At 33.0% G+C, this 15,266-nt stretch overlaps 1 protein-coding gene across 4 annotated transcripts in view; it reads right to left on the bottom strand.

Moving 5' to 3' along the window:
• LOC127983862 (tensin-3) overlaps nucleotides 1-15,266 on the bottom strand; it is a 39,073-nt gene that overhangs the window by 8,314 nt on the left and 15,493 nt on the right. For 3 of the 4 annotated variants that reach the window (XM_052586226.1, XM_052586228.1, XM_052586229.1), the window contains 3 exons: nucleotides 10,246-10,349; nucleotides 9,927-10,056; nucleotides 8,651-8,731 (listed from right to left, as the gene is read on the bottom strand). In XM_052586226.1, the coding sequence (XP_052442186.1) occupies nucleotides 8,651-8,731; nucleotides 9,927-10,056; nucleotides 10,246-10,349 (315 nt within the window). The remainder of the gene's footprint in view (nucleotides 1-8,650; nucleotides 8,732-9,926; nucleotides 10,057-10,245; nucleotides 10,350-15,266) is intronic. The other variant, XM_052586227.1, reaches the window with a different exon arrangement.

Raw genomic sequence — 15,266 nt, 5'->3', positions numbered from 1 at the left:
TAGTTGCCAAATCCAGTTGATAAATCAAGTGGTATTATTGGATATACCATTGTAAGGGAGTTGGGCTTGTGGGTTTGGCAGGAGCCCATACACACACATTCTTCAGATTGTGCACATAACAAACCACAGGGGAGGGACCCTGGAGGAATGTCTCTCTGTTTGTCTCTCACTCCCTCCCTCCCTCCCTGTCTGGAACCTGGCTGGATATAATCATATTAATTTTGTGGTCTATCCTCTATGAACTTTGAAAACTTGTCTGCAATTAAATGTGAGAACAAAAACCTATAGCTTTAAGCAGCATTTAGCGGAGGCATAATGAAGCAACTGTAGAAAAGAAGTTGAAATATCTAATAGTTGACTGTCAGATATCGCCATTAATACCTGTCCATTCATATTTCTGACCCATTGCTCCCAGAACAGTTTCTATATTCTGCACGTATATGTTCAAAAATCGTAAATCACAACAAACACAAGCCCAGTCATCATCTTCTAATAATAGTTTTAATGAAACTGATCAGTTAGAAATGTATGAACCATTACCTGGATCCTTTTTTCAGCAAAAGTGTACATTTTCAGCTATCATGGAATTACATTACATTTTTCATTATCTTTTAATATTATTAATCTTTTTTTTTAATCAAACAAAACAATCTGTTTTTTTTTTTGTTTTTTTTGCAGAATCCCATTAATGATATATCCTGGCAAAACAAACAAACAAACTAGTTTACTATTTGCTATTACAAGTTATTATTTTACTGAATGGTCTTAAAATTAGATTTTTAGATTAAAAAAAATCTATTAAAATTATCTTTCATATTCTCTCAAATATTTCTCCAGTAAAAATATATATCTATGCATTCTTTTTTCAGCAATCATGTAATTACAAAGTAATACAATTTTGCACTCTTTTGAAAATTTTATTAATTATTCATTATTTCTAACGTTTTATGTGTGTGCATGGACCAATACAATTCTGTAAACTGGCCATTCAGACAAAAAAATAAAATAAAATAAAATAAAAATAATATTATATATATATATATATATATATATATATATATATATATATATATATATATATATATATATATATATATATATATATATATATATATATATATATATAAAAATCTGCATGCATGCATGCAAAAAAAATAAATAACAAAAAATTAAAAAAAAATAAAATAATAAGAAAATTTAATCTCAACACATTTTGTTAACTCATAAAACTATCTAAAATAATAGCAGATCAATGAAAATTGTTTGTCCAATGTAAAATAAAAATAATAAAGAAATACGATGAAACTTCTTGGCCCTTGAGGCAAATTTGTCCCTCATGATGAAAGGGACTCACATGTTTGTAATTTTAAGTCGTATAACTCCAAGAGAGAAACAGGCTGCTGTTTTGAGTATTGCCAATTTAACCAACAGTTCCAAGTAACCATTCCTTCCATAATTATCAAAAAAAGCAATTAGCTCCACACCTTAATGGTGGATTTCCCATGAATGTTTTCCTTCAGAAGATATCAAACGTATGCCATAATATGATGGTAGCTTCTTCTTCAGCCATGACTTCACCCCTAACCACATCATGTGAGATGTTTTCAAGGAGATGTTGTTTTTGAAAATGTAATACATAAAATTATAAACACACAAACAACATCTGGATACAGACGAGTCTAAAGTGTTCCCAAAAATAGATCTTGTGACCCACCCAAAAAACCCTGAAACTCATTCCCAAGACACAGGAATCCCAAAACTGCTTCCCACAGATTCATCTGGTCTGCTTGTTCACGTGTTGTGATCTGGATGCAGGTGGTCAGCATGGGATGCTGGTTTGCTGGTGTCCCACCAGGCTCCTTAACTAGCTTAACCAGCAAGGCTTCCTTTTCCAATCAGTTTCTTCTGAAAGACCCATGCTGGTCCACCAGCCTCTCACTGCTCCTGAATAACACAACTTCACTGATCCACCAGCTAAACCAGCCTGGACTTGCACTGAAGTTCATTAAAATCAATAAATGGATTCAAATTAAGCAGAAAGGCATCCAAACATAGTTTGCTTGAAACCACCAGCATCAACAGATGTTAGGGTAACATAAGGATTGCAGCCAAGAGGTCAATGATCTGTTGAACTATTCTGGCCCTTCAAAGAGAAAAAAGATCTGGATGACCCTTCGAGACAGAAGAAAGAGGTCTGAGGGTCTAACAAGAAATTTATTACATGCCAAAAATGAAGCAGCACTGAAATGAAGACATCAAATGCTACAGTTGTGTTTTGTAACTTAGACTTTATGTATCAAAACACAGCAAAATATGAATGCAGATGCTTCTTGCTACACAATTTCTCAAAACTCCTGTAGGATAAGGAACAAAATGTCACAAAACTACTTACAACCTCACATGCCTCTCACTGAAAGAAAGTGTCTAATTGGTTTATTATGCTGTATTATTTTTTATATATTTTCTTAAATGCTACTATTTTTATTTTTATTATTTAAAGGCAAAATATTTAATAGTAAATGCTTTATATATTTGTAATAATAATAAAAAAAAAACTCAATAATAATTGCATTTCAGTTAAATAGTTATGCAATTTAACAAACTAATTTAAAAACCTTACCAGGTTTATCATCGTTGACTAAAACCATAGCAAAAGTTGTGGAAAAATGTAAAAGAAATGACATTTATTAGATGCCAAAAATGAATCAGCACTGAAATGAAGACATCAGAAAATTAACTAAAACTATAACAAAAGTTATATATTTAATAACTTATATTATATAATTATTATTATTGTCTTGTCTTTTACATTTTTCCACAATTTTAAATAACTTAAATAGTTATGCAATGTAACAAATTAATTAAAAAAAAATGTACCAGGTTTATCATCATTAACTAAAACCATAAAAAAAAGTTTTGTACTTTTTTATACTACTGTTTTAGTAATTTAGAATATTAAAAACAACAAAAGTACTAATTTTCCTAATGTTCATAAACATTATTTTTTATGAGATTGTAAAAAAAGATTGTAAACCAGACACTCGTACATGTGTCTACATATGTGTATCAGACTGTTTAACATTAACTGCAGTCCTGCAGAAAATACAGTATAACCGTTATCAATATTTGCAAATCATATCAACGTCCTACAGAGTTTGGCATTGGGCTGGCAAATGAAAGAGAAGGACGATAGAAGTGTGTGTAAGCGTGCTTGTGTGCTCAGACCAGGTCTTTCAGGATTAAATCTCCCGCATGCCAGCGAGACAAAGGACGACTTCAGTTTTACGGACTTAACAAACTCGCCATTCAAAGGAGGAATGCACGCGCACACATGCAGCGAGCCAAGTTGAAAAATGTCCAGCTGCTGTGATCAAAGCTGCAAAGTTGAGAAGCAGAGGGAATATGTGGAGGGGAAAATAAAAAGAGAGAATTCAGCACAGGAGAATTAAATACTTTCCAGTCAAAAGCATTACTCCAATGGTATGATACATGTTTAAAATATGTCTGCAATAAGATTAAGCTCTAGTTTGAGTTATATATCTGACACTTGGGCTTACTCTCAAATGTCAGCTTCATTCATAAATACACAACTTCTTTCCTGTATTAAAGACTCATCCACTAGACGTTCTACACAACCTATCCACTTATCCTTTTAGTGACAAAACACACAAACCATACATTCATTTGTGATTGAAAGAAAACAGAAATAAATGTGACAAGAATATTAACATACCAAGAACATGAAAGTGAACAATCTTATTTGACAACAATATTCTTTGGGCATAAAATTAATGTAATGTAATGTTATGTAATGTAATATAATATAATATAATATAACATAATATATAATATAATATAATATAATATAATATAACATAACATAACATAACATAACATAACATAACATAACATAACATAACATAACATATAATATAATTTAAGCTTATTTTTGTAATTAATTATTTCGGCAAAAACACATATTTGTCATTAGATGTTTTTTTAAAGTAATTTTTTATTGCCATTTTTACAATTAATTATTTAGAGAATTTTTTAAAATAAGTATTTAATATTAGGCACTGTGTTATCTGTCATTTTTTTTTATGTTTATTCATTCATGTTGCTTTTAGTTCTCATTTATAACTGAAAAGACTCTAATTAAGTTTTGCTTACTAAGCCAACAGCAGCATTATCTATGCATGTAGAGCAGAAGTCACTTTCTTTTTTACACATTTATATTTTTTCCAATCGAAGCACTATTTACTAAATATGCTACAGTTTATTTAGTGTTTTGTTGATGTAATCAATGTTGCCCTTGTTCCTATTTTGAGTCCTACCCTGGCAAAAGAACAGTAATAAACACACCAAATAGCTCAAACTGAGCTGAGATTCATACTACGATTACGTAACACATTCTTTCGCCATCCACATTCATTTGGAAACAGGCCCAAACAAAACTGTCTTTTGTCCAGAGACAGAGGGTAGAACAGTGTCCACTGTCTCCACTCTACCTCCATCAGAGAGCTCACACATCCACTCACAACAAGAGCATCCATCTCTTTTGTTTTAGTACCTCCCATGGTTGCTTGATAAATCTGTCTGGCCAGATGAGGAAATGCCAAGCCTAAATCACCGATCTGAGGTGACTTACGGGACAAATCAAGTGTAAATGAGCTTTAGAAAAGAGTGAATGCAAGATGTTTTCAACCAAACACCCCACTGGTGAAGTAGTATATGCTGAGTGTGTGAGAAAGCACACGACAAAATATAGGGAAGTTTAAGCACAAACACACAACTTCACTGATGTGTTTGTCTTTATCAGTGAAGTTTTGGCCATGCAAATGACTCATTCAGAGCTACAGACAAAGTGCCCAAGTCTAAAAGCCAGCTGAAACAGGAAACATTCACATGTAAACAAAGCAAAAGAGCCTACCACACACACACACACACACACATTTATATAAACGTCCTCTCCAAACCACAGACCCTGGCCTTTTTGCCATCTCAGCAAATCAAGCATGCACAGTTTTTTTTTTTTTCTTACATATTCACTGTATTTTATGTCAAACCATTTTATATTCTTAATGTTTCAAATGCAATATAATTAAGTATTTTTAAATCATTTTCAAAGTTTTTTAATTGCTCGTTTTATTTTTTGTGATCATTTTTCTTCATGATTATTTTACTTTCTTTTATGTAAAGCACTTTGAATTACCATTGTGTACGAAATGTGCTATATAAATTAATTTGCCTTGCCGTATACTTGTGGATACACTACACTATAAAAAATATTTTTAATCAGTATTTATGTCTTGTTACTCATTACAAATCTAAACATCCTCAAAACAAGATAAAGTTCATTTTTAAAAGTAACATACACAATTATAGAATTAATTTCAATGAATGAAATAAATGTATAGAATTTATAATTTAATATAATACGTTTAGAAACTCACAATTGGGAGAAAAAACAACAAAAAAAGCTATCTAAAAAAAAAAAAAAAAAAAAAAAAAAAAAAAAAAAAATGTTTTGTACAACCCCAAATGCTGAGTTCATTGGGACATTTTTATTATTTTTACCCAGGTGCTGGGTATTGATGGTTTTTGTTATATTTATATTAAGCATAAATGTCATTAAATGTAATCAATGCTTAAAACAAGAGAAATTAATATGAAGGATACTTTCTCAAAAACAAGTCTGCATGTCATACCAAATTGTCCATTAGGTACAGAGGATGTTTACATGTTTTTACTGGAAAACAAGACTGATAAAAAGAAGAGAAGAGAAGAGAAGAGAAGAGAAGAGAAGAGAAGAGAAGAGAAGAGAAGAGAAGAGAAGAGAAGAGAAGAGAAGAGAAGAGAAGAGAAGAGAAAGTCTTGTCCATGGTAAGGGGGTGTCACAGAGACTTCATGCTGACAAGAAGACAATTCAAGTCTGCCAGAGACGGCTAGAACAAATGGCTGATGTATTAGCATACAAACACACAGGCAAATGCTCACACACATGCAAAAACACAAGCACAATTCAAAACGTTGGGCCAAAATGACTCCAAATCTTTCCCCACGTACCTAGAGAAGCAGTCATGCTGAAGTATTCCTCAACAGAGACTTTTCCACAGAAGATACTGCGGCCACTGCTGTGTTCTGACACTCCTGCACGCTTACTTTGTGTCCCAGTCTTTCACGGCCCCAGTCTGTAACATCTACTTTGCCGCTTATTCCACCTCACATTTTCTCTCCCTATCTCGCTCTCTCTACTGTGCTGTCTGCTTCCCAGCACAAATACTGACCACAGGCGGCACGTCACACAGTTGCTGTTCTGTCTAACACTGTACCCTTCCTCTCTCTCTCTATTCATTAGTGTCTAGGCTGAATGAAGTCATTGAGTTTTTGAGATTCTGTTAAACCCCAGATGGAAAACTACTTCATTATTCCAGCAGGACTGTGCCACTGGTTGACTGACTCCAGCTTTGAGGAGGGAAGGAGGGAGGGAAGGGGGAGGGCAGAAGGAAAAGGAAAAGGGAGGAAGGATGACTGCCCCCAACTGGCATGAGGCAGAAAGGCAGTGAAAGACCCCCATGGCCTCATTACCATCTGAGTTCATGAGTGCTCTCCTGCCTTTGATAGGCCATTCAAGCATTGTTCTCCGCAGACTCTCACAGTCTGTTTCACCACAGCACTGGGGTCAGGAGTGAGGATGGCCTTTTATGGACAACATAATGCTCTCCACCATGTGTTGCTACTCACAACATCTGCCTCTATGCAAAAACAGACATTTTCTTAAGCAGTATTTTGTTAGTTATCATTCTGGCCATCAAAACTTTTGAGACTCCAGAGAAAACCTGCTAACTAACTAACTAACTAACTAACTAACAGTCCCAGACTTTTATTTAAAGCTTGTTTAAAAAAAGTTCAAACGTTTTTTTTTTTTTTTACAATACCATTCAAACATTAAGGGTCAATAAGATTTTAACAAGTATTCATTAAATTGATCAAAAGTCTCTAAGGATTTAAACACTGTTACAAAAAAAAAAATATAATAATATTTTCTAATCCATTACATTACCGTAATTTTGATCAAATAAACGCAGCTGTTGAGAATAAAACACTTTTTTTTCAGAAACATTTAAAAAACTTACCAACCCCAATCTTTTTAACTGTAATGTATATAAAAATAAATAAATTAGTTGATAAATAAATAAATAAATGGATAAACTTATTAATGGACACAACTAATTTAACTGTATAACTATGTTCAATTACAAAGAAAACGATATTCATCTAAAGATTGTTATCAAAATAATATTTTCATATCCCTGCTTAATCAGAATGTAACGGCCCTGAGATGACCTCAGCCACTGTATCACATATATTAAATTAAAGGGGCTGTGGTTTACCCTTCCTTCCCCCTCAGATGTCTGTGTAAATATTTGCATTTGTCTGTCAGTAAGTGCTTGGCTGTGAGACCTTTTATTTTCTCCTGTTTATTTAGACACTAAAACATAGATGGACTGATGTTACATAACCTTGCAAATCTTCTGACATCAGGAAATTAAAATATACAAGACATCCTTCCCTCCTCTGAGCCAAACTTGCTGGAGGCTGGATGTGTTAAATGTTGTATAATGAAACAAATCTTTTTCATTATCACTTTGTTTACTGTTTTCCATATAAAATCATGTAATGCTGGAAACTGGAATATAAGACATTTAATGCCATTTTATTTAATGTTTTTTTATATCTATTGATTTATTTATTCTGTAAAAAGTAAATAAAAAAAATAAAAAAGTAAAATATCTTTTGGATCTGTGAAGCATGCTGTATAATATAATGTGATTTAACATGGTCTTCCATGCTCTTCCAATCTATCATGTTTTCCTGTGCCGCCTCATAAAGATGTAATCAGGCAATAGTATTTCCCCATAAAAGTTACATAAATGACCAATGGAATTATTTGTTAGTGCAAAATAAATCTTTGTGTTTTTGCAAATGTGCTTATGTTTTTGACTATAATGATTTTGATATGAATTCAAATATGAATTTGACTACTAAATAAGGAAATCAAGAAATGACTGACAGAATAGCATTTGTAAAGTGACAAGACTGCAATACTAGCAGCTGCTAGCATTGACAAGGACTTGCGTGAGGTTGTTAAGAAATGCATATAAGTCTAGTTTAAATAAGTACAAAGATGTTTTATTTGCTTATAAAGTCTGGAGATAAATCGCTGGACAAGGGTGAAACTTTCAAATGCACTGCTTTGCAGCGCACCCTTTGGAAGGATATGTGTTCAGCTGTACGCATACAGTAAGAGTTTGTGTCAAATCTGAAGTGCACTTTGGGCTTAATTCTGAGCACAGCTATAGTTCCCAAAGCGCTGACTGGTCAGGTTACAGGAAGTATGCACCCTGACCCAGAGGGCCACATCCTGTAGCAGAGTTATTTTGAGCAGCACAGAATTTGTGACAGCAGCAAGTCACATTTGTGTGAGATACAGCTGGAAACTTTCCTGACTAAATCAACCTAAGACACACGCAAATTGATATCTACACATATTATAGTCCTCTTATGTAGATATAAACATGATTTTGCTACTGTATATACAGTATGAAAAAGTAGCATAAGGATGTAGCCACTGTGGGCAGTTGATTACCTTGCCATATTGGAGAGCCCATGTAGTGTCTACTGGCTTGAGAACCTGATCTTGAAGGGATGGTGTTATGTCCACTCTTCACTATGAGGAGAAAGAGACAATAGAATACATTAAGCAGTGGTGTGCCACAGGGTTCTATTCTTGGACCATTTTTGTTTCCATTGTATATATGTCCAGTAGATTAAATTTCTCATAAATGCTAAACTTTTAACATTTATGTGATAATGATACAAAACCATTGTATATATTGCACGCACACACACACACACACACACACATATATATATATATTGGTCTTAATTTTTTTGTTTACTAGTACATTGCTTAGGCAAAGTTACAGCCTCGCTGTCCAGTACATCTGCATCTTATCACTAATAAGTCAGAGTGTGTTGTTTGCTGTTTTGCCAGGCTTCTGACCCATACAAAGAAGAGCAATAGTATTCCTCCAGTTTTAATGTCTTCACATTGGTTTCCATTTCATTTTAGGATTAATTTTAAGATCAAACAATTATTGGGCCATTTCTGTTTTCTACCTCCCAATCCCAACTATGTTATTATTATCAAATTGTTTTTTTTTTTTCTGACAATGAATGTGTTTGATTTGCGTATAAAGACATTTTAAAATTATACATTACCAGGTTTTAATGTGTGTATGTGTATGTAAATGTTCATACTGTTTAGATCATCTACTGAAAAGTACTTTGGGCAATGCATGTTTTTTTGTAAATGTGCTATATACAGTGGTTACCAAAATTATAAGAACACTAATATTTTCACCAGCTAAAAATGGTTTTTAAGTTAAGTTTTAAGTTTCTATTTTATGCTGTAGTTTGTCAGTAGGAAATATTGGTTTACAGTTCCAAACATTAATTTTGTCATTAATTGTAAAAACCCAGTGAGATTTTTACAGATAGGTTTTTTGAAACATCTTGGTGACTTTGCCACAGTTCTTCTGGACTGAGTCTGTCTCAGTTTGTTCTGTTTTATTCATGTTATTCCAGACAGACTGGATGATGATGAGATCAGATCAGGCAGTTGTCAAACTCCTTGTTGTGCAAACAAAAATCTCACTGGATTATTACAATTAATGGCTAAATGAATGTTTGGAAATGTAAACTGATATTTCCTACCGAAACACAATAGCAAAGTATAGAAAAAACTCCAACAATGTTTTTAAGCTGGTGAAAATACTAGTGTTCTAATAATTTTGGCCACCACTGTATTTTCAAAAAAATGATCAGACAAGGGCACTATAATAGTACAGTGTCGGTCTTACCATATGGAGTGGGGGGTGTCACAGGAAATGCCGGTGTGGGCGGAACTTGATGTAGACCCACCCACAGTGGACTGTCAACCTCTTTAGGAAGGTCACCAAAGTCAACAGCATCAGTGTGATATAGACCTCGCTGAAACAGACAAAAAAAATAAGAGGCATTGTTGTAGCAATGTTCCAAGTTCAAATTCAACTTTTTGTTGACACTGGGCAACAATTTCCACAGGGTTGGTAAGAAATTTTATTGCACTAGTCTCCAGTTAAATATTTAATGTTTAAGTTTTGAGGCTATGTAGTTATGAGGCTATTTGTGAATTTGTACCGATGGCATTCCAAAGACGATTCTCTGGTTATTCTGCATTCGGTCGCCACCCACCTTTTGCACAGAGTATTCAGAGACATCACTGAGCTGTTTCTGCCTCCAACCTGTACAGACAGAGACACTGAATTCACTTTTCATATTCAATGCATGGCAGATGACATTTAATTGTTTAGATGAGATCTATGAGGAGTTTTTGACCTTGCATAAAAAAAAAAGCCATTGACTTCAGGGCTGCATTAGATTACATTCCACAAAAACATAAAAAAAAAAATAATAATAATAATAATAGTAGTAGTAGTGGTAAAACAAAAATAATGAATATTACAAAAAAAATAATGTAATACATTTTCTAAAATTTTATAAATATTTTTTTTCATAAATTAAATAAATGCATGTGATGCAAAACTGAATTCCCATCAGCCATTACTCCAGTATGTCACATGATCCTTACAAAATCATTATAATATGCTGATTTATTAATAGGATTATCAATGTTATATATATATATATATATATATATATATATATATATATATATATATATATATATATATATATATATATATATATATATATATATATATATATATACACATTTATTTATTTAGGAACCTGCAATACTTTTTTTCAGGATTCGTTGATGAATAAAAAGAATAGCATTTATTCATCTTAATTTATAGCATCTTTTCTAATATGCTATCACTTCTTATCAATTTAAAAGATCATTGCTGAATAAAAGCTTTTAAAGGTAATGTATATTGTTAGAAAATATTTCTATTTTAAATAAATGCTCCTGAAATAAATAATCCTGAAAAAAAGGGTTCCGAATGAATTGGTTTAAGATACAAGAAAACTCTAGAAAGATCATTTTAAACCTTAATCAGCTTTAAAAACATCTAACTCTCTAAATTTTCTTAATTTTGTATTTCTGTTTTATTTATTTATTTGATTATTTCTGAGTTTAAATAATAATAAATCTTTCTTATATATAAAAACATGGTAATAATTAATTACAAATGGGCAACAGTACAAACTCTGTTAATTATCACTGAATAGACAAACAAAATCCTTGAGACTCAACGATGGGGAAAGGCAACATGTTTTGTCAGTAGATGTTCGCTTCAAAGGCATTCCTCAGCCCTTACACCATGTGTATTCAAACACACACCCTGCAGGGCATATATCTGGTGACATACTACAGTAATAATAACACGCTGCATAGATTTCTGTTCAGCGGGATGAACTCTCCGCTCTACTCAAAGACCCTTCATTCCAGGTGTCAGAGTTGCTCTGACATGGGCTGATCCAGTAAGAAAGGACCTTGGGATCTTATAACAGAATAGAAAGGGGACACATGCAAGGCAGGGGACACACTTCAAAAGCAACAAGACCTGCTCAGTATGCCGAGGTCAAAGGAGACAGAGTATTGACAGATGTGTTTGGTAAAAGCAGCAGTCAATATAACATTATGAGGAGTAACTAAATGGTTGGCAAGGGCATTGTTATTACACTGCTAGAAATATGATTATGTCAAAATTTAAACTTAAAGGCAGCTTAGAGGTCACATTTACACTATGTCAGCCATAGGCAGAGTGTGGGGGGTTAGCATTGGCCCCAATAAAAAAATATAAATTAAAGAATTCACATTTCTCATTTTATTTGTATTATTTTGTTATTATAGAGGTTAAAATGAGTATGTTTTGGGCTATATGAATTATTTAAGCCCCGTATCCTCTCAAGTCGCTTGAGAGGACATGAGAGGACTCGCTTTTCATATTTTCCTGCTTTAGCAAGTTAACAAACATTGAATTGGACAGGCAATTCAGTTTAAGCATGTATGCGATCCTTAAGATTCACCCTCGGCTTGTGACAGCTGAAATGGAACTTATGAAATGTGCATCGCCGATTACTCTGGAGAAACTTAAAGATGAAGTAGGCTATGGAAGGACAAATATCCAAACTTTGTTAGACTACTGCAGTTTGCCCCCATGCTGCCCATTGGTTCGGATTAGGGGTGTGTGATATGACGGTCTTTTGATCGTCATGATATAAAGGTCTCCACGATCAGCATTTGAAGAAATATTGTATCGTCCTACAGTGCATTCTTTCAGATGCAGTTCTGGATCCTCCATCTCAAAATAGTGTATGTCAAATTTGGCCAGGATGACAATATGTCGTCTTTTTCCTGGTACCCTTTGGGCCTTAAAAAATGCATCGCCATTAGTGTGTGTTTTTGTATTAAAGCCATTCAAGGACTGTATCCAGTCCTGTCCACTTCTGCAAACATTCTAATATTGCATATAATTTTCGTGCATCAGTGGGTCGCTATCAATATGCGGAGAATATAACCTCTTTCCAATGAGAGGTTGCAGAGAATGACATAGTGTGAATTTGCATTTTTATTCAGCCCATCTGCTGTTTGGTATGTATGTAGCCTGATTTCACAAAGCTGAAGTCAAACCATTCTGTTTTCGCTTCAGGTTCTAAAATTATACAGTCTAATTTAAATGAATTAACTAACCATATTCTTCCTACTCATATTTTCATTATTTCTTGTCTTTTGCTTAAATAAAACACATAAAAAATCTGTATTGGATTATGCCATGAATAGTTAAGATCAGTGTATCCCAAAATGTATGAATATCTGAAATAAAGACTTAAATGTTAGTTTTGTAGCTGCCTTTGGATGATAAAATTCTCTCATTTAAAAAACTAGTTGAGTTAATGTCAGTTTTTTTTTTTTTTTTTTTTTTGTGCAGCTGTCTTATCTACATTATTTGCATGTGCTTTAGAGCCGTTAAAACATTTCATTCATGCGATGGTCTGATGTGTGGTTTTTCTCAGGGGGTACCACCTGTCAAATAGCTCCTGATTACTGGACTAAGCTAGCTTTTGCGCTAATATTGTAAAAAAAACACAAGGTTTATATAGACTACAATGTTTCCCCAGGGTCTACTTTTTCCTGGACTCCTTTTTAATGGTTAAATTAAATTTTATTAATCAAAAATCAACTCTAATTAATTAAAATCATGCAACTTAAACAGTTTAACATCAATTAAAAGTTAAACAAAAATGACACGTTTAGGGCCCAAAAATGTTTTATTGTTTCCAAATTCTGTGTTTTAGCATGTCTATTCATTTTAAAGCATAAAAACTAGTTTAATTTATCCTTACAATAGCCTTATGATTAAATTTGTTAAGGCATAAAACATAAAAACTAAAAATAATAATATATATATTTATTTTGGAAAATAAAGGTTTAATATAATTTATTATTAATATAATATTACAATTAAAACATCCAAAAAATATTGTGTGATTATTCAAGTTAAACCAAACTTTTATCTTGACGGGTAGCTGTGAATACCTTTACATTTGTGTGTATATGATATGAGGATAATTTTACTCAAATTAAATCAAATGCTCATGAAGTGACTCTCAGATCAGTTCCGGAGATGTTGTTCAAGTATTTATGTCCTCAATTAGTGAGACGATGGATTTTTTTGTATATCAAATATATATTATATAAATCCATGAAATGTAGAACATTTAAAAAATGGTTTTATTTATAATTATAAAAAAATATATATAAAAAATATAAATAAATAAACAAAAAATCATGAAAGCATAAAAGTAAAACTCCTATACTAGACCTGGATGTTTACATATTCAAGCACAGTCACACTTACACACACTTACTCACTTACTTTCTCTCTCTCTCTCTCTCTCTCTCTCTCTCTCTCTCACACACACACACACACACACAGACACAAAAACACACAAACACACACAAATGAAAGGCAGAATTTTTTTTTTTTTTTTAGCAAACCTGTCAGGAGCTGCACATAAGGGACCATTGTATGTTACTTGTGTGCATTTATTAACATAAATTAGGCCCTTGCGAACAGACACCACAAACAATAAATTAACCAATGGACAAGACAAAACTGCAACTAAAAGCACCAAACATTCCACATGTATTTGAAATGTGATAAATATGTATACACACACACTGTGCCATTCTAAGATTTGGGTTCAGTAAGATTTGGTGATGATGTTTAATGTTTGCTTAAAATAGAAATCTTTGCGAGAGTATACATGTCTTTAACGTTAATGCACAAATTCAGATGTTTTGATGAAACTTTGAATTTAATGCTTTAAAAAAAGTGTTTGACCCCCAACTTTTGAACTGTATAATATATAAAATGTATAAATTGTTTGCCTTGTGAGATCTATTTATAGTTATATTTTATATACATTTTATTTTACAGTCATGATAATGAAATTATGAGCATATCTCTAAATTCAAATATATATTCAAAGTATTTGATATAAATTCACAGCATCCTGTGCATTGTATGTTCAGAAAAACAAATATAGTCTACAGAATATAAGTTATAAAATCAAAAAGGTAAACAAATATTGCCACTAAATGTACTACAAAGGTTAATTTGCAGGGCATGTGTAGAAATTCTGTATGTATCAAGTTTGTGAACTATGTACATGATGACATAACTATGATGACACTCAACTCTACCTCTCATTCCATCCTGATGATCCGAAGGTAGCTATTCGCATCTCAGCTTGTCTAACTGACATTTCTTCCTGGATGATGGACCATCACCTTCAACTCAACCTTGTCAAGACAGAACTGCTTGTGATTCCAGCAAACCCATCGTTTCATCACAATTTCACCATCAAGTTAGGCACATCAACCATAACTCCTTCAAAAACAGCAAGAAGCCTTGGAGTTATGATTGATGATCAGCTAACTTTCTCAGACCACATTGCTACATCTGTCCGGTTCTGCAGATTTGCTTTATTCAACATCAAGAAGATCAAACCCTTTCTTTCCGAACATGCTGCACAACTCCTTGTTCAAGCTCTTGTTCTGTCTAGGCTGGACAATTGCAATGCCCTCTTGGCAGGTCTTCCAGCCAATTCTATCAAACCTTTACAATTAATTCAGAACGCGGCAGCAAGATTAATTTTTAATGAGCCAAAAAGAATACACGTCACAC

This window comes from Carassius gibelio, chromosome B20 (assembly GCF_023724105.1).
Source record: "Carassius gibelio isolate Cgi1373 ecotype wild population from Czech Republic chromosome B20, carGib1.2-hapl.c, whole genome shotgun sequence".
Lineage (NCBI taxonomy): Eukaryota > Metazoa > Chordata > Actinopteri > Cypriniformes > Cyprinidae > Carassius > Carassius gibelio.
This window is presented reverse-complemented; position numbering and strand designations above follow the sequence as displayed.